Raw genomic sequence first — 20,640 nt, forward strand, 5'->3', positions numbered from 1 at the left:
CAGAAGTCACCAACAGGATATAGCCTCTGGTGGAATGGAGACCCTCTTGAGTCTCTGCACATGGCCTTTGTCTCCTCTCTTCAACTTCAGTTGTGACATAGTTATCTGCCATGGATAGCTCTTGTGTGGTTAGTTTTTGTCAACTTGACACAAGCTAGAATCATCTGGAAAAAGGAGCCATTGAAGGAATTGCCTCCATCAGACTGGCCCGTAGGCAAGGCTGAGAGGTATGTTCTTGATTGATGATTGATATGGGAGGGCCCAGTCCACTGTTGATAGTACCACCCCTGGACAGGTGTCCTAGGTTGTATAAAAGAGTAAACCAAGCAAGTCATGGAGAGAAAGCCAGAAGCAGCATTCCTTCGAGGTATTTGCTTCAGTTCCTGCCTGAGTTCCTGTTCTGACTTCCTTCAGTGATTCAGTGATGGACTGTGACCTGGAAGTTGTAAGATAAACTCTTTTTTCCCTTTCAGTTGGTTTTGGTCAGTGTTGGTTTGTTTTCTCCTGGCAACAGAGAATCCAAACTAGTACACCCTTCCACTCAGGAAAGCAGGAGGGAAGTCTTCACAGGCAACCACACACTGCTCTGTTCATTGAGCTCCAGAGAACAAAGAAGGACTAGACTGCCACCAGCCTGGGACTGTGATCCCAGGATGGCTGAACTTTCTCTGGGACACAAATTGAGCAGGAGGTGGTGTGAGGGTGTGGGCAGCCAATCCTTCCAGAGCACTATCTGATCACACGCCTCACCTTCAAGCTCAGCTCAGCCCTGCCGAGCAGAGGGGGAGGGGGCTCTTTGGGTGGATTTAAAAGTGGATTTGAGGGAATTAGCTTATCTGGCTGAGCAAACACTATAGCAAAGCACAGCTGATATGAGCAGCACTGGATTTCAGAGCAAAGTCACCAATAGACTTGGGTGGAGAGGGGAATGCAGCAGTTAGGAAAAAATTTAAGGTCAACGACAACGACGACAAGAATTTAAGATAAAATTAAAACAATGTCCTCTGCCCTATTTTCTTTATCCACTGAATACACAGGGCACTGTCTCCTGCCTGTCTCTTGTCCAGGTACCTCCAACTGTCATTTGTTTAAGCCAAGTGTGGCAGAACAGGCATGGGTAAGAGGTGGGAACGGGAAATCCGAGGTGGAGGTGGTAGAGATGTGGCTGTGGCTGTGACTGCGGTGTTGCCCGGCCTTCCGCCCATGGCGACCTTGTCCCTTTCCTGGGAAGAACTCTGCTTTTCAGGCACCAGCCTATAATGCCATAATGGCCCAGATACAGGCAGCTTAACTCACAAGAGTGGGGCAGTCCTTCAGCCTGCTCTCCTTTCTTGGGGACAGTCCATCTGTCAGGTGACAGACAGATGGGTTGAGGGACAGGCGAGGTAAAGGAGGCCTGGATGTGACATCAGGACATACGCTGCCGTTTTTCTTTCCCTCCCACATGCTTAAACAGCGAGGGTCAGGGTGTATCTAACACATAAAGGGTTTGCCCCCCATCACAGGACCCTGAGTTTCTGTCCCCAACACCACAAAACAGACAGACAAAGAAGCAACAGTAACACCCAGAACCCAAATCGGAAAACGAAAAAGTCCAAACAGAAATGATGCGTTCTGGGCTGGCGAGCTGGCTCGGTGACAAGGGCACCGCCCCCAAGGCTGACGACAACCTGAGCTCTCTCCTGGGGACCCCCTCAGTGGAAGAAGAGAACCGACTCTCGAAAGTTGTCCTTTGACCTCTGCACACATTAACAAATAAAATAAATATTAAAAATTTAAATCGATGGATTTTAATCTCTAAGCTTGGGAAATATATGGTTATAGGAATAAAAGTAAAAATTCTTTATAATCTGAGATAGTCACTATTCACATTTTTATGTATTTTCAGCCTTTATAGATATGAGAAAATGTTTTATTCAAGTGGATTTGAGAAATAAGTATATCTATACATATATAATTTTATCCCAATTATCATAATTATTCAACAATACAAATCCCTCTGAGTCACTAAAGATTTTTTGGAATCTTTTAGCAGGGATGTAATAGTCTACTAAATTATTATAATGTAATCTATGTCCCATAGTTGCCTTATTTTGTTGGTGTTCTTCTGTTCTGAACAGTACTTACAGTCTTGACTTTTCACTAGGAGGAGAAGTGTCAGTTGAAAGGTCATGGTACTTGGTTCCCATGACCAGGTTCTCTCCAGAAGGGCGGCATGCCTCACAGAGGTCTGCCTTTCACACAACTGACCCTCTTTATTCTCTCTCCTGTTGCGTCAAAATGGCGGCACAGCCTTGTGAGGAGACTTGGGGGTACTGGGGTGCTCTGTGAGGGAAGAGCAGTTACAGAACGCACAGCTTCAGAGGCGTGTGTGCTGGGCACCCTTACGCTAAGAGCCCAGCAGAGAGGTGGCTGCCCCAGCTTCTCCCTCTGGGCTCCAGCTTCTCCTTCTGGGCTCCAGCTTCTCCTTCTGGGCTCCAGCTTCTCCTTCTGGCAGTGGGGACAATATTTGTCAGGCTCATCCATCAGACCACAGTGAAGACAGGACTCAGCACACAGGAGCACAGCCTTCTCCTCCAGGCCTGTCTCTTACAGACCTCTTGGTCACATATTGTGATCCTGGCCAAGAGTTGGATGGCCAGTATCAAGGGTCAAGTTACAAACCAGCAGAGGGACATAGTTCCCACAAGGCCAAGAGGCATCACCCTTCTAGAGAGCATTTGGTAACAGGAGTCACTTGAACTGCTCTCCTTACAGAATTCAGAGGGAAATCTAAGTGAGGAGAGGGAGGGCAGAGTACACAGGACACTGGGGAATGGAAGAGGCGTGGCCGGCTGAGATCAATGGAAAGATGGCAGCGTGCGCGCTGGACAGAGCTGTACCAAATGACCACTTGTAATGGATCTTAGCAGACACTGACTCCAGCAGGTGTTCAATAACGCTTCAAGTCTAAGTTAGAAGAGAGAGTGTGAAATACGGGGGAACAGAACAGTTAACAAGGAGAATTTATTGAATCTATGATGCTCAGCTGAGAAGGTGGAAGGAAGGGAAGGCAACCTTTGGGACACAGAATATGGTGAATCCCCATACCCACTGCAGCTGGGCTCCTGAGTGTCCTTTGGGGCTCCTGGGCTCAAAGATAAGGGGGCATATCTCAGTAGCATTGCCTGGACCTTACCTTGTAGAGGGCTTCTTTCCCGACAGGCTGCCCTCGGGGGGATGTAGGGAGGAGTTCCGAGGCTGGGGCTGCCATGTTGTGTCCTTTTGCCTCCTGGTCAAAGACCTCCTCTTCTTCTGGACATTTGCTCAGTGGCTTCTCAAAGCCACCTTCCAGGAGCTGAGGCAGGGGGTCTTCCTCAATGGAGATGATTCTGCGGAATGTCTGGCGGCGTGGAACCCCAGCCCCTGGCTCCCCAGTTCCCGGCTCCTCCTCTGCCAGGAGATATGCACTCAGGCCCACAGAGCTCCTCCTCCTCAGGATGCTGAACGCCTCATCCTCCTCCACTGACTGGCTATCAGGATGGGGGTGGGAGGAAGATAAATAGGAGGAAATGATAAACTATCAGTACCGAAGTGGAGAGGTACTTGCCTGCAGGTGGCACTGGAGAGAGCGCTGAGGAAGGGGAGCCATCCCTCAGCTCATGTTTTGACAGCCTCATAAGGGCTGACACCTGCTACCACTGCCACGGCCACAGCCACAGCCATGGCCAGAGAGAAGATGCTCATGAAGATTATCACCAGGTATCAACTCGAAAAGGCCCTGTCCTCATGCGGTGCTGGACCAGAGGAGGACCGAAGCCACAAACAACACGACTATATTCTTATGAGCTGGGTTGTTAGTGATGGGAAGGAAATGAGGAGAGGAATGAGCGGGGTTGGAGCTCCAGGACCCTGGGAGGACAAGAAGGTGGTTGGGCTCTGCTCCCACTACATGCCCCCATTAACTGCGTGTCCTTACGGAAAGACATCACTTCCTCACACCTCGGTTCCCCCACCTCAAATCAGGGTCTGTCTACCCAGTCTATTCATATATAAGAGAATGCATAGGAGAGGATGACCACGTAGCACACACCCACACAGGGCACACCCACACAGGGCACACCCACACAGGGCACACCCACACTGGGCACTCTCGCATAGCACCTGTCCACACAGCATCCCTCAGCAGTGTAGGAGTACTGTTACTGTGGGGAACCTCCTCTCACCTATGACAGATGTCCCCTGACTCAGAGACAGATCTTTATGAATGGGCTTGGGTCAGAAAGCACATCCCTCCCCATCTCCTTCCTCTCCCTTTCTGAGTTCCTGGAGTAGAGGGAAGAGCAGGGGCCCTGGAAGACTTCAGTAAATACTTGCTTCTGGAAGCATTTGGGTGCTCTGAGCAAAGAAGACAGTTGGAGGTGGAAGGAAGAAGGGCCTGGGCAGTCGGGGCACAGGGAGAAGCACAGGCTGTATTTTCTAAGAGTTTGGAGAGCAAAGTCTGCACACGTCTCCAGAACACTGGAGTTCCTTCTCTGTCTTAGCAAACAGTTCAAAATGAGAGTACTTCAAAGGAAACAGGCATGATCTATGAACATATATGCATGCACGCACATGCACGTGCATATACACATGAATGCGTGGAAAGAATTGCAGATAAACTGGCAAGGTGACAAGGTCAAAGGAGAAAGGGAGGAAGGGACTGGATCAAGGGACACAGGAACAGTGAAATTCAAGAGAAACACCATTGGCCTTGCCCCTGGCTTTTGGTTTTGTTTTGTTGTTTTTGTTTTTGGGGTTTTTTTTTGTTTTTTGTTTTTTGTTTTGTTTTGTTTTGTTTTGTTTTCAGGACAAGGTTTCTCTGTGTAGCTTTGGAGCCTGTCCTAGAACTTGCTCTGTAAACGTATTTGGTCTTCTTAAGGCCAACAATAGAAAGGAAAAAGAAAATCAAAGTGAACCCATCACTTTCTGAAGCTAGCTGTGATTCTGAAGGGCAAATTAAGACAGTGTTTACTTTTAACAGCGGTGAATTGGTTTGGATAGAGAGTAAAAGATTTATAGCAATTTGAGCACCTTTCTACTTAGGAAACAGGTTAAACAGAAGCCAGCTGGCTTCTTTCCAACACCCTTCCTCTGTACGCTATTGAGCCCATTACCCAACTATCTAGTTCAGAACACAGTATCCCTGTCCATTCTTAGCTGCTTCTGTATGCAATGTGAACATGTACATACACGTGTAAGCAGACACACACACACACACACACACACACACACACACACACACACACACACGACACATATTTTCCCAAAGGTTTTCAACCAGAAAAAGAAACAAGCATTTAAGTGTGCCCTAAAATGAAGCTCTTCTTGGAAAAAGTGTTTTATTTGGGAACATCTCAAGTGCTGTTGACATTCCGTAATGGCGTCAGCTTAGCATGTCTAAGCTCATCTTTGTTTTGCCACCAAACACTTCCTGCCAGCAGGAGAGAGAGTAGCTGCTTTTGCCAAAATCGATATTGGAATTCAGAGTGCACACTTTGATGTTGAGCGGATTATTTTCTATTTCTGCCGCCTGGCTGTGAGCTCACGAAGGAGGGAAGGGTCTATTTTGCAAGCCTCTGCTCCAGAGACTGACGCTGGATGTCACAAATAGTGGCCGCTCAATACCTAGCTATTAAATGAGCATTTGCTAGTGGATAGACAGAGTGGGAATATCACAAAACCTGAAAGAATGTCAGATGCAGCGTAGGTAATCTACAAATGACCGTCAAATCAATCAATCTAGAAATACACTCAGTTCTGAGAAACCAACAGGCTAACAAATACTAGTGTAGAAATTTAGCTTCCAGACTGTAGCTTATTATTGAGTTATTGAGAGATAATTCATGATGATTTAACCCAGGGGTTTCCCCGATTGGCCCATTTCCATCCCAAAGTCACTTTTTCTTTACACATATTTTCAGTCCATGTTTGCACATCTTCTCTGTGAGTGGGTTTACACATCTTCTCCCTCAATCTGATACTGGAGGGATTAGCCGCCATAGGCTCTCCTCACCATCCATGTGGATGGAGTGAGGACCTGCTCAAAAGAGGATGAGGAGGGGACTGGCTTGTCTGTGTGAATGAGCAGCAAGCCAACCCATTTCAAGCTCAATTCATGTGCCCTCCAACAGCAACAAAACATGTTGTCCTTGAGTTAGTTAAATATGAATCATTGGAATGATCTGTCAATCACAAGCCCTAATTTTGTCTCTAAAGGGTTTCGGCTAATGGTGATTCTATACAACATTTTAACTCAGCTCACAGTCAGTATAATTATATTCTAGAAAACCCAAGTGGGTCCAGGAAGTGGAGCACTGCCCGGCCACGCCCTGCATCACTCCCACCCTGACCTTCTCTTCCCCCTCTTCCTTTCCCTCCTCTTCCTCCTCACCTTCTGAATTGGTCTGCAGTTCCCATCAGCCCCTCTCTGCAAACCCATAGCAGGGCAGGAGGGCCTCAGAGATGGAGGTGTCTGTCCTATAGGTTTGCTCTGCCTAGTCCCCCTCCAGCTGGATGTCACAGCAGAGAGGGCCATGTCCTCCATGATTCAAGGCGAGTAAGTGAGACTGACCTCAGGCCTCCCTAGCAGAGCCACACCTCAAAGACTTGTAAATGTGGCCCCAGATGCAGCTCCCCAAAAGCGTGAGAATGAATGGAGGGAGGAGGAATGGCGGGTGATGGCTTACCTCCTGAGAATTCCCCTGCCATCCACATATTTGCCGATCACAGAGCCAGATCTCTGCTTCTTGCTTGCCTTGGAAGCAGCTGTGTTTGCCTTGGCCGCCTTATCTTTCTGCAGAAACACAAAATGCCCTGAGATCCATGTCTGTGGATCTGTCTCCATGCTTGAGCAGAAATGAGGGAAGGCTCTAGACAGGACTCTAAATGAGAGAGCAGGGCAGGCTCTCCCTCCACTCACTGCCCCCCCCCCCAGCCTTCAGTCACCCACTACCCTGTTTTTCCTCCCCACCCCCAATCCCAACTAGGATTCCTCCACCTCCTTTCCAGAAATACACTCAGAGGAGGGAATACAGAGTGGAGAGCCTGGGGCCTCCTGTGTGAGACTCTTCACAGGAACACTGGTAATTTGCAAGAGATCAAAAAGAAGACAAAGCTATTTACTACATAGAAAAATATTTACAGAGTCCAAAAGCTCCTGGTATTTTAGGTCACATTCTTCCTTGTGGCTCTAATCTCCCTTTCCCACCAAAGCCCATGAGGTATTGAGATAGGGAACCGCCCAGAGGGCCAGTTAGCTCAGGGCTCTGTCCACCACACCCTCACTAGCCTAAGACCTCTGCAGTCCTTTGTGGAAGCAGGCTGGATGTGGATGAGCTGCCCAGATACCTGTGCCACAGAACCTGAGAGCAGCAGGGCTCAGAACCCCTTTGCCAAGACTCTGGAACAGACTTCCTCCAGGAGACATGGGAAGTCAGATCACAGGGAGAGTTGTGCCTTCATCAGCCACCCCATGCTTCCGGTGGACTCCTAATGAGAGGGGGAACTGCTGAGCCCCCAGCACCCCCGAGGGCATGACTCTAATGATTCCAGGCAGATCTTTAATTTTTATTCTGCATCAACTGGGCTCTATCCCATTTTCTTTGATTTCCTCCTGGTGCTCTTCCCTTCACCTCCTCTCCTTCAAAACAAAGTGAGTTTGGCAGGTGAATGGAAATGAGGAGAAGGGATTAGGTTAGCATTTGGTTGAAGTTAAAAAAAAAATCAGTATTTCTTCTAAAACAATTATAATCGTTATCATGATCAGACAACCATGTGTAGGCTTAAGTCTCGCTCTGATAGTTCACACAGGTGAGCAGCTGAGATGATTGCTGCTGTCTGGTGATGTCAAAGAAGCAGTGTTACGAGAAGGACCCTTGGGACAGTGGCACAAGCAGGGCAGGGCCTAATTCAGGGCACACCAGTCCGCAGAGGCTGGCCGTATCGAGGTTATTGCTCAGCCAAGGCATGCACCAACCACCCTCTCACTGCCGAGACTTTTTTTTTTTCTCTCAAAAATCCTTACAACCTGGGAGGAGGAGGACAGGAACTCCCTTTCCTTCTGTAGCAGTTGGGATCATGGGCAAAGGTAACCACTGCCTTCTCCAGGGACACACAAGTTCATGGTGTGATAATCTTACAATCAGGGAGTCCTATCGAGCTGCCCTGCCCCTTCAGAGAATCCAGTGTCTCCTGTCTTAAAAGGGGAGATGAAGAAGGAGGTGCAGTGTTCTGGAGTCTCTTCAGTGTGCCCCACTGTGAAGACCTGTGAACAACGTCACACTGTCTGGAAAGTATGGAGCACCATGCTCAGGTGTGGGAGAGGAGAGGGTCTGTATAGAGTACAGAAGACGTATGTGAGATCAACTGTGTCAACAGCTGTGTGTGCATTGTAAATTTGCTCTCTGACAGCATAAAGCTTGAGATTTTCATCAGGAGATAAAAATTTAAACGAAAGAACAAACTAAGTCTCTCACTTCAGGTGATAATGACATTTCAACGGCGCCATCTCACGGATGCAACGGTCACTTTTGCATCCAAGAAATGCATGGTTCTTCTAAACATATGAGTCTGATTGTGCCAAGAGGAAGGCATTTTCCTCTATGGAAGATCCATGTGTGATTACCTTTTTATTGCTTGAATAATATCTTACACTTTCATCCTGCCCACATAGAAAGGACCTAACATACCATAAGTGTCAGGGCAGTCTTGATCAGTCCTGGCATGGATCAGATTAGTCCTGGGCCTTGACTAACTCTGCCCCAGTCCTAAGAGAGCACTGGTCAACCAATTACCTGAAAACTCATGTCCCGTTCATCCCGGAGATGTTTGTTCCTTTCCCTGTGGATAGTAAAGGAAAGCTATTCAAACATGGACTCTGCAGTTGACAGATCTAGGGGCATCTATTAGCCAGCCAGATGGGTGCAGGAGAAAGCCTGATATGGAAGGCCCAGGGATGTGGCTATGGACAGAAGAGAGTTCATGTGTAAATCAGCTCAGAGGCGGGGGATAAGACTGAGTGGTCTTGTGACACACACTGCCCTTGAGGAACACTCAGCCACCATCACTTGAGGGCAGGATGGCATGTCCCCCTTCCAGTAGGCTCCTTCTCTTCCCAGTTTATCTGTCCATGAACGCACGTGGAATATGAGTTGCTTACCAAACTTTGTTCAGCATCAAGGATGCAGAAGCGAACAGCCACAAAGTTCTGGACTCGGGAAGCTTGTGTTAGGCTGGGGGTGAGCACTACTGGGAAACCAAAGCAGGAACATGGGGAAAGGAGAACCAGAGAGTGTCAAGCATTTTAATCAGGGTGGTCAGGGAAGCCCTGGCTGGTGAGGCAGCATCTGACAAACCCTAGCAAGGGTAGGAGAGCTGGGCAGGTGTCTGGGGAAAGAATATTTGGGCAGAGGGTTGAGCAGGGCAAAGGCTTGATTGTGATAAATTCATGTGTGGGAGCAACAGGAGGGAGGGACACAGGGCACCCGAAGAGATGCAGTCGAAGAACAGTGGGTGGGGAAAGACCTGACTAACCACAGCCTCCTGGACCACAGTAAGAGCTTTGATAGTCACTCCAGACAAGACATGAAGCCATGGATTGGTTGTGTGCGGTGGGGTGGGATGTCTGGCAGAGGGTGTCATGGTCTGATTCCAGCACTGAGAGGATCCCCTCAGAAATTCTGCGGAGACTGTTGGTAACAAAGGTGCAGCCCTGAAAGTGGACTGATGTTTTTGAAGAAGTTGAAGTCATTGGTGACATGGTCAAGGACAGTTTGGGTGGAACTGCGGGCGAGAAAGCCAGACATCAAGAATGGCAGACAGTGTGAAAGCCAACAGATCGAGACAGCATGGATCCAGTTGAGAACCCCAGCCGGGAACAGGGATGACATGGCGGTAGCCTTTGCTAGGAGCACTGGGAGCTCACACCACCTCCACAGAGTTGGAGACATGGGTGCTGGCAACATGGAGCAAGCTCGGTGAACCTGTTCTGGCTATTTCTGAAGCAGGAGACCAAGTGGGAAGGTGGAAAGTGGAAGGTTCCTAAAGATTTAGTGAAAGCTCAGCGTGGGTAAGAGAACAGGACAGGAGGTGGGGTGTTTGTGAGGTGCACTAGACACAAATAAATGGAGGTTCTTGCTGTGGGATGTCCTATCTGCTGTAAAAATATGTCGCTATGATTGATTGATTGATAAATAAATGCTGATTGGCCAGTAACCATGCAGGGAGTATAGGCAGGACTAGTAGAGAGGAGAATTGGGGGAACAGGAAGGCCAAGTGGAATAGATGCCAGCCTGCCGTCCAGGGAGCAACATGTAAAGGCAGCAGGTAAAGCCACGGAACACATGGCGACACATAGATTAACAGAAATGGGCTGAGTTAAGTGTAAGAGCTAGTCAGTGGTAGGCCTGAGCTAATGGCCCAGCAGTTTAATTAATATAAGTTTCTGAGTGATTATTTTATAAGTGGTTGCAGGGTCTGTGGTGCTAGGCAAGACTGGAGAAAACTCCAGCTACAGGTTCTTCCATTGATGTAAGAGGGAGGGTCCCCTCCCTCATCTCAGCTCAGGCCTGTGATTCTGCATCAGTTTGTAAAGATGACCATAGACCAGTTCATACTTCTGAAGGGGAGAGCAGGCTCAGCAGTGGCCAAGCACTAGTTATCATAATACAGTGATCTGCTCCATGTGACTGTGAACAAAGCACTTTGTTAAGTGCCCTGTGCCCTGTAGGGTCAGATTTCAGGCTGTCCCAGGGAATGACAATCAAGATGTGGGACCTGCAAAGCCATCCCTCTTGAAGAGAACACTGCTGGTGTATCTTACTGTTTTCAATGACAGCCAGGCCTTTGGGACAAGTCTGGGGAAGAAGAATGGAAGGTAAACCCTGACCATGGCAAAGTGAGCTGCTTGTGTCTGAAGGACCCTCGCGCTGGCTAAGCAGTAAGCTGGCCACTTGAATGAGGGTTTAGAAGGCCTTCAAGCTCCTCCCTTCCTGGCAAAGTATGCAGTGTTGTTTTCTGTTTTGTTTATACATTCTGTGCAGGAACAGGAGCAGGAGTTAAGGAAGTCATGCCTCATACTCCAGCCATGGTCCTTGTCTCACTACCACCCCACATTCCACTGTCCCCCTATTTCACCTCTACCGCCCCCACCCCAAATTCTTGGTGATTTCCTGGATGAGGAAATCTGTCCTGCCCCCTCCTTCTTCTTTGCTTAATTAGAGTAACCATGTGATAGCACAGAAAGGCTCCCTTCGAGCATGTGCATCTGAACCTCACAAAGGCTGACCTCCAAGAGAAAGACTCATGAACGTGTGTAGAGAGCCATGCCCAGGCCTTCGCATTCATTCTCTTTGGTCTATGGTCCACCCCGCCATTATCGTTTTCAAAGTACAATAGAATGAAGAAAAACAAGTTAAAAAACAAACAGTGTCCTATGCATCTTGTACTCTTCCTAAAGTCTCCTGAGAGCAAAGACCTTGTCTCTAATGGAGTAGAACATGGCCACTTGGGAACTCTTCCATATTCCAACCAGGAAGGGCCTGGTTTCTCTCATTCTAAGCAGAGCACATCTCAGACGCAGGTGGCTTTTTTGAATTCTTCACCACTAAAGATGCCAGACAATGGCCTCACCTTGCTGTCACAAAAACAGATACAAGACATTTCATACATACCCGGAAGTGACTCAAAACCACTTGCACTTTAACAACGGGGACCCCAAGCCCTCTGTCATCACTTTCCCCCATGACGTCATCAGCAGATGGCAGGAAGAGCCTATAGAAAACCTAGACAAACCCAAAACCTCGCCCTTCTGTGTTTGCTTCACTTGGTAGGAAACTTTTTCTAGACCAGTGAACTCTGAGCTCATTTCAGTGGGGTTTAGAACTGGGAAACTCCTTTCATAGCCCCACGTGTGATGCATTCACTCATCCCACGGCTGAGGTAAGAGTCAGCCAGACACGGATTTCATTTCTCTAACACCAAGATGCTCTTGGTTGATTCCAGAATTCACCACTACCTGAGAGACTTGACGTTTTCACTGGAGGTGAGATTGTACGCTGGCCATAGAGTAGCTGTCCATCCAGACCTACTCCTTCTCAACCAAGGGTCATGAACTGTCCTACAAAGACACCAAGGATGAGGCAGAGCCTGCCACAAAGAGGAAGGTGGGCATGTGAGTAGATGACCACGTGTCTCCCAGTGGGTAGCACTCAGCAGTCCAAACCATATGCTGGTGATGGGGGGAAAGGGAGCACTCTTGGTTGTTGTGGGGTATTTGTACAGTGTGTGAAGATGTATTCCTGTGATTGGTGTAATAAAAAGCTGAACAACTAATAGCTAGGCAGGAGAGTCTAGGCGGGACTTCTGAGCAGAGAGAACTCTGGGGAAAAGGAAGGGGGGTCACCAGCCACATGCAGAGGAAGCAGGATGGGCGTACAGAGATGAGGCCATGAGCCTCGTGGAAGAACACAGATAAAATATATGGGTTAATTTAGGTTATAAGAACCAGTTAGGAACAAGCCTAAAGTAAGGCTGAGCTTTTATAATTGATTGTAAGTCCCTGTGTTGTTATTTGTGGGCTGGCAGTTCCGATGAGAAAGTACTGCCACACTTGGTAGCAGTGTTGTCCCAGAGTACAGGCAGGGAAGAGGTCCCGAGAGACCCACCTTAGGAAATCCAGCTGCTTCAGGAGGCCCGACTTCTCCCGCTGCAGACTCTCTGTCACTCGGTACACTTCCCTGAGGAGGAGGCAGACACAGCCAGGCGAGTGGTGGGCATGGAGAAGGGAGGAGGGGGTTCTGATACCACCATACAAGTAAACAGCAGCATTTCAGAGAGGAAAGAAGGGAGGCCAGGCAGGGAGAAATGATGGAAGGGAGGAAGGAGGGAAGGGAAAGAGGAAGGGAGAAAGGAGGGAGGGAGGGAGATGGGAGGGAGGGAGGGAAGGGAAGGGAGGGAGGGAGGGAGGAAGGGGGAGAGGGAGGGAGGGAGATGGGAGGGAGGGAGGGAGGGAGGGAAGGGGAGGGAGGGAGATGGGAGAGAGGAAGGGAGGGAGGGAGAGAGAGAGGGAGGGAGGGAGGGAGGAGGAGGGAGGGAGGGGAGGGAAGGGAAGGGAGGGAGGGAGGGAGGGAAGGGGAGGGAGGGAGATGGGAGAGAGAGGAGGGAGGGGAGGGAGGGGAGGGGGGAGGGGAGGGAGGAAGACGGGAGGGAGGGAGGAAGGGAGGGAGGGGGAGAGGGAGAGGGAGGGAGATGGGAGAGAGGGGGGGAGGGAGATGGCGGGGAGGGAGATGGGAGGGAGGGAGGGAGATGGGAGGGAGGAGGGAGATGGGAGAGAGGAGGGAGGGAGATGGGAGGGAGGGAGGGAGATGGGAGGGAGAGAGGGAGAGAGGGAGGGGGGAGGGAGGGAGGGGATGGGAGGGCGAGCAGAGGAAACAACCCAAGTGGGCAGCGCTGGGCTGGAGTTCCCCTGTGCCCCATCTTTGCCCCTGTGTCCTGAACCTTTAGCACAGAACCCAAGCAACTCTCCTGTCTCACCACCAAGGCCCCAGAGTTCCCATTTCCACAGCAGTGTGGTTCTCTGGCAGAAAGTACCCAACAGCCGATAGACTGGTCACTTTCCATCTGACTGAGCTGCCTGGGCTGTGAGGACGTCACCCCTCTGCCACCCCTCAATGTCATGACTGAGCGGTTGGCATCAGCATCGGCCTGGGGCCCCTCCCACTAAGCACCTGATAACTTCAGTCCTTAGGCGTCGTCTGTGTTTTTCCTTCTTCTTCTTCCTTACAGAATAATTACCAAGTCGCTTGACGACCATAACAGACTGAATCAAATTCTAAGTTCACCTCAGACAATCCTAATTAAGCAACACAACTCTGCCGGCTCCTGCAGAGACGTGAATTCCTCACATTTTATTACCAATTATATTTAATTTCAACTTCAGGGAAAACAGTGTATTTCCCATTATACAAACTGGGTCCCTGAGCCCCTGTCTGGGACTCTGTTCTGATTAGCACACCACGTACTGCCTTGCCTGCTCCTGTCTGGGTCCTGGCTACTGAAGAGGCCTGTGCCCAGCTCAGGGGCTCTCCTACCTGGCTCCTACTCCTGCCTGGCAGGGGCAGCAGAGAAATTGTCCCCTGCTGAAGGCAAGAACTCACTGCAGAGCCGAGGTCTGTGTCTTCAGTGTTTGACTGAGAAAGCAGTTCATAAGTCTCATGCTATGTGGGTCTGCCTCTGTGTATGACACCAGGACACACACACACACACACACACACACACACACACACACACACACACACGGCAAACTTATGCAAATACATGCTCATCTGTCTGTCAAGTGAACACACATCTATGGTGGTCAGTATATACATATACACACACATATGGATATATCCAGCTATACAGTTTTTGTGTGTTAGTCAAAGGGCATCATTAAAACAGCAGCTCTTAGAGATTTGACTGGCTAACCTTTGAGTCCCTCTGAGCTAGAGGTCACCTCTCCCTGGGTGGCAGCAGACTGGGAAGGAGAGGACCAGCTGCCTTTTGTTATAGTCCTTGATGAGAAGTTCATAGTTTCCCTCAGGGAGTTGCTGTGGCTTTGTTTTTAGGAAAGAGATGAGCTACGAAACAATCTGCAAAGTATGTTGTTAAATGAAAAAGACAAAACAAACCCGTATGTCTGGCTGGCTGCCAGTCTCTAAAGGAGAGTATTCGTGTACATATGTGTGTGTGTCAGTGTGTGCTTATGTGCGTGCTTATGTGCATGCATGTATTTATGTGTGTGCATGTGTATACATGTGTGCTTATGAGTGTGTGCATGTATATATGCATGTGCATTTTTGTGTATGCATATGTGTGTGTGTGTGTGTGTGTGTGTGTGTGTGTGTGTTATACATGAGGATGTATTTGCACATGCATAACAGACTCCAGGATCCACAGGAGACAGGGGTCATAGGAGGAGACAGAATTCTCTTGGGGAGTCATTCTTTTGTATCTTGTCTTAAACTATATCTTCAAGATAAAAGTTAATTAAAAACCAGCTCAGAGGTGCAGCTTTGGGCTGGCCTTCATTTTTGTGTTATCTCGCTGCTTGAGGGTTTGTTTTTTTTTTTTATCTCATCCTCAAATCTAGTCTTCCTACCTTCAATGTTTTCAGAGAGTGGGAAAATTAATTTTGTCCATTTGGAATGCTTGCTGATAAACGATCAAGTCTGTTTACTCCCTGTCTCCTTCTCCCCTCCCAGCAGCTCTGAAGCAACACCACACCACAAGACCCAGGAACACTGAGAGGAGGAGGTTTGGACCCTGGCCTAATCTCAGCTGGCTGTGTGGCTTCTCTGAGCCTCTGGTTGTCCTGTGTAAAAATGGAGGTAGTGAATGGGAGCTCCATGGTGTAGTCCCTGGTGTTGGTCTGAGTCTCCAGTCTCCAGAAAATGAGTCAGGGCTTTGCTCTCTCTCCTGGCTTCTCTGGAGGGGAGGCTCTCTTGGGCCCATCACATCCATAAGATACTCCAAGCTCCTACACATGAGCTTCCAGATTCTCCTTTCCTCCTCACGCCCTTGCCTCCCTCTACAGAGATGCATCTCTGGCTTTGTTCGTGAAGATAAGGCACGCGAAGGCTTCCGACTCCCTGTGCTGAGCCGTGATGCTCCCCGAAAGTGTTTGCTTCCCTTCACTGTCTTAATGTTTCTGCCTGCAGTGGTTGGCAGTTTTGAGAGCTTGGTTGGATCTGAAGTGCCTGAATCCCTAATTCTGTCATATAGTCAGGTGCCTGTGCCTTGGCACCCTACTCTCAGACAGGAAGAACTGACTCAGCCTGTTTATGATGAAAGGCATGGTCCCTCTGACTCGAATTCTGAAGCACTGGCATGGGGGCTGGGCTCCGTTCTAAGTCAGCTTCTTGGGAGTCATTTATTTATCTTACAATTTGAGATACCTTACTAGGGTGACATTCCCAGGCCAAACACATTTTGTCCCTCTCATCCAGACAGTCCATCCCAAATGATTCTGACTCCACACGGGAGCAGAACTGTGGGGGCATCTTGGATGTACTCCATGTACCAGAATCTTGATGGCACTCAGATAAAGTGAGGGCTTTTATCCTGAACAAAGGCACTTAGGATGCACAGAGCCTTTAGTGCTGGTCAGCCTATCATCCCATGCCCTGAAATCAGACCACTGGTACCCATGGTGTCTTTCAAACACACACGGCCCCTGGCAGAACGGATGTGTTTATGAGTGAATTAGTGAAGAGCAAGTGAATGAGATGAGTCCTGGTCCTAGCTGTGAACAGTGTATCTGGAAAGTTTATTATCCTCTGGGGTGTTAGGAGGGTATGTGCAGCATTTAACATCTGGGGCTTTGCTTTGCTTGCCCATCAATCAGACTGACAATACACCAGCCACATAAGAACATAGTATGATCACATGAGAGGAGGTCAAGTTCTTGACCTCGGTGAGATGTGTTGAAGGCCCAAGGTACCTAGTGTGTAATGATTTGCAATGACCATTTGTCAGGTGAGGATATCAATGCGTATGTAGATAAATGAATGACCAAATAAATGGGTCCCTTTGCCTGGTCTCAGAGTCCTTTGCTCTAAAAAATCTAATGTCCCCGAAGGTGAAGGGCTACTTTGGCATCATCCCCTCCAGCTGTAGGGGGAGACCCACTGAATTTGTTTTTAGGCATGGCTCTGCCTCTGTCTAGCTGCTTGAGCACAATGGCTGGGAACTAAGGGCAGTGAACGGGAAGCCAAACTTTGAGAGAAGTGGGGTTCCCTTGTAGGCTCAGACAGTCTTCTCAGAGAAATACTGCTAGAAAAAAATGGCTAAGGATTGAGACAGGATTCCAGAGCCCTGTCATACACCAGTCACATTATCAGCTGACCCCAGAAGCCTTCCACTCTATATACCTGAGGCTCCTAGTATTTAGCCTTCAATGGGTACCAAGGGCCCTCTGCTCTTTCAGCCTTTGCTCAGGCTGCCTCCTTATGTGTGGGTAGAATAGCTGGTCTTTCTATCTGCAGAATACATTTCCCAAGCCCAGGACTGTGATAACTAATCCTGGTTGTCACTTTGACATACCTAGGAGGAGGGGACTTTAGGTGAAGAATTGCCTCCATCAATTGGCCCATGGGCATGTCTGTGGGCCATTTTCTTGATTACTAATAGATGAATGAGGGTGCAGCCCACTGTGGGCAGTGTCACCCCTAGCAGACGGACCTGGGCTTTTTAAGAAACATGTTGACCCTGAGCTGGAAAACGAGCCAGGAAGCATCATTCTCCCATGTTCTATGGTTCAGTTCCCGCCTCCAGGGTTTCTGCCTTGAGTTCCTGTTTTGGCTTCCCTTGATGATAGACTGTAACCTGTAAGCCAAATAAACCCCTTTTATTCTCAGGCTGTTTTGGTCAGTGTTTTAGCAACAGAAAACAACTAGGTCAAGAGCTATTTCCTGTGAACCTCTGGCCACACCTAGCACAGCACTGCTTTGCTTAGTAGTCTCAGATCCTTGAGGAGGGTTAGAAGTCTCAAGGAGCATTGGGAGACTGTGTGCGGGGTTGGGGGGTGGGGTCTTGCCTGTCACCTTAGAACTCAAGAGGCTGAGGCAGGAGAATGATAAGGTCAAGGGCAATCTGGGCTCTACAGTAAGACTCTGTTGAAGAAAAGAAGGAGAGAAGGGGAGGGAGAGAAAGGAATCCCAGGGAATAAGGATGCTACCTCTCCACTTCACACACCAGGCAGAAACAGGATTTGGGGAAGAAAGATCCTGGTCCCCAGCAGAGAGCAGAGCAGCCTGCCGCGTCTGGGGCTGAACTCACATCTCCTTCTCCTGCTGCAGCTCACAGGCCTCTCTCTGGAGGCTCTCCAGCTGCTGCTGGGCCTCCTGGAGTTCTTGGGAGGTGCGCTCCAACTCTCGGGCCAGCTCCTGGTTAGTGAGTCTCAGCTTAGTGTTCTCAGCCCTGGTTTCGTGTTTGTCGTTGTGTAGAGCTGTGCACTGGCCTTCCAGCTACAAAGGGGGCAGAGAGGAAGGATGAACAGGGCCAGGGCCAGGGCTGGCTCAGCTCCACACCGCCCTCAAGCCCAAGCTAGCCCTGCTCCTGTTCCATCGCTCCCCTGCAGACACTTCTGCAGGCAGCAGTGACTTTCACGGCCCATTCACTCTGTCCTTCCAGTCTCCACATGGGACTGCTAGATGGGCCTGGGGTGGCCTCCTCCTACAGGATTGCTAGCAATGAAAATTTCACAGGTGACCTGTGTCTTCCTTCCCAAAGGCACCATGGGCAGGAGACCTCATCTAAATATCCCTTTTGTCCTCCAAGCCCATGTCTTTGCCTTGGTCCCTATGGGAACCGAGAACAACAGTTCAGTGGCTGTTCATCATAAAGCCACCTTCCCGGTAGTGACCACAGGTAGGAAATTTATCAATTTCCTTTCTCCCCTCAGCTACAGGAGCCCAGTTCCCCCTTCATCTAAGAGACCACTTTGCCCGAGTCCCACGGACCTTGGAGATTCTGAAGAAAGAATCAAACCAAGTCAAACAGACCCCGTGCCTTTTCTTGCATCCCTAAAGCTGCTGAAAAAAAATGTGCATTTTGATAACTTCAGCTCTTCTTGGCTGGTGAGCAGGCTTTGTGGGGCTTCCTAGCCTCTCCAGACTACGCGGCACACCAAGGCAAATAGATCATAATAAATTTAGTTTCATGAATGTGGCCAGTGAGGGGAGAAGAGCTGCAACAAGGAATGTCGTAAGCCTCTCACGAGGCTCCCGTGTTATCAGGCAAGCGTGCAGTAATTAAATGGAGTGGCAATCATTCATTGGAGGGATGAATTTAATTGCTATGAACTTAATACTTAGCAGAGAGGAGGCGAAGGAGGAGTGAGCCAAGGTATGACTGTGGATGGAGAATGGAAAGGCGGCAGGCAGTTCCCAGGGTTTGCAGCCTCTTGCTACAAAGGAGAAAGAGGCTTAGACCTAAAGCTTAGCGATCAGCAGGGGCCGCAGCCCTGGCCTCAGCAGGGGGGTTCTTCAAGCTTACGTTCTTATGTTGCTAAAAATAGTCTTCTCTGTTCCCAGGAAAGCCATGCATCGGTCTGTCCAGGACTGGATTTCTTCCAGAACCAAGCAAACTGAGACTGGAGGCCAGTGCTACATCCCTTTCCCCCACCTCCCTCCCCCCACTCCCAAGAGGTCTTGCTTTCCTGAGGAGGCTGCTGAGCAAGACACGCGCCCTGGCTACCTGGTACTGTGAGCCAAGTGTCCTGAGCTCTAGGTACAGCTGCCACCTTGTAGAGCATGCCACACAGTCTGTTTCTCTGCTCAGGCATGAAGAGGGGAGTGACCGGTGTTCGCATCTAGCTGTGTCCCAGAGGAGGTCATGGACCCTGTCCAGGCATGCGGGCAACTCTTTGAAGAGCCTTTTCCAGCTGGGGTTATCCACAGCTGTGCCCAAGAGGACAACTGCTTCTGCACTTACCCTAAAGTATGAGTGTCCCACAAGTGTCCCTGCACTCCCTTGGGTCCCTCCTTTCTTCTGCAGGATGCCTGATCCAACTTCAAGGTTTAGCATCCATAATTACCTTTGGGTATAATTATGAGCTGTCCTCAGATCCCTGGGGGTTGGGTGACTCATGGGGACTTTTCTAGGTTAAACACACAATTGTGGCTTTATCTAGGGTCATCTGTGACTTGGTTTTAAAATTAAATTTTAAAATGCTTAAAGTAGTTTTAGCATTTTGAGACAGGGTATCACTATAAAGCCCAGGCTGCACTTTGAACTAGGTCCACGAGGCAGTCCTGGAACTCAGAATCCTCCTGCCTCAGTCTACCCAGTGGTGTGATTACACGCCTATGTCAATATATCCACCTTGTGGGGACTTTGAATGAAGACATATGCAGACACACAGGTCTTCTGGGGCAAGTTTAAAATACATGAGGGAATGGCGGAGGGGGGGGGCAGAGGCAAAGATGAGTTGGACGAGCTGAGGGACCAAGGAGTCTGCGCAGTAACCCACCCTGCTCTGCTTCTGGATGAGACGTTCCAGCTCCTGCTCCTTGGCGCTCAGCTTCTTTTCCAGCTCTCGACTGCGGGCTTGGAACCTCTCTGTGTCCTGCCAAGCCAGAAGAGAAGACAGTGGGTCCTACACTCAGCACACCCGACTTACAGCCTTGGAAGTATGCACTTGAACTCCTTCATCAGCTGGGCCAGCTTAATCGCTTTTCACTTTGAGGCCCATCCCCTGAAACCCCAGGCTTCAGTGGCCCACTTACCCCACCACTGAGGATCCATGAGACCAAGCTAGTGCTCAGACATACACTAGAAAATGTGAATGTGGCCACATCCTGTGATGGTGCCTTACCATGCTTTCCCACCCAAACAATGACCTAAGGACAGCCATTGGTGGAATGGGACAGGGAGAGGAGGAGCCTGAGTGTGACTCATTGGCCAACCTCCCATCTATACACATCTAAGACGGCCTCCAACTTGGAGACTCTAGGTCACACCGTCACTGGTCACTGTGGACACTGTCACTGGTCCCTTAAACCACACTAGCTCTGGGCACAGTGCTTTACTCCTGCCTCCTTGGAGGATCTGAGTGCTCACTACTCATCCACGATGATTCAG

The 20,640-nt window shown here is 49.4% G+C and overlaps 1 protein-coding gene across 3 annotated transcripts in view; it reads right to left on the minus strand.

Annotated features, from left to right (window-relative positions):
• The window catches only part of Cracr2a (calcium release activated channel regulator 2A), a 101,589-nt gene that overhangs the window by 24,052 nt on the left and 56,897 nt on the right, over window positions 1-20,640 (minus strand). For 2 of the 3 annotated variants that reach the window (XM_028881533.2, XM_037204126.1), the window contains exons 7-12: window positions 20,030-20,125; window positions 17,836-18,023; window positions 12,684-12,755; window positions 8,814-8,859; window positions 6,708-6,814; window positions 3,179-3,512 (exon numbers count right to left, since the gene is read on the minus strand). In XM_028881533.2, coding sequence (XP_028737366.1) covers window positions 3,179-3,512; window positions 6,708-6,814; window positions 8,814-8,859; window positions 12,684-12,755; window positions 17,836-18,023; window positions 20,030-20,125 — 843 coding nt within the window. Of the gene's footprint in view, window positions 1-1,833; window positions 2,326-3,178; window positions 3,513-6,707; window positions 6,815-8,813; window positions 8,860-12,683; window positions 12,756-17,835; window positions 18,024-20,029; window positions 20,126-20,640 lie in introns of those variants that run through there. The other variant, XM_037204127.1, reaches the window with a different exon arrangement.

This window comes from Peromyscus leucopus, chromosome 3 (assembly GCF_004664715.2).
Source record: "Peromyscus leucopus breed LL Stock chromosome 3, UCI_PerLeu_2.1, whole genome shotgun sequence".
Lineage (NCBI taxonomy): Eukaryota > Metazoa > Chordata > Mammalia > Rodentia > Cricetidae > Peromyscus > Peromyscus leucopus.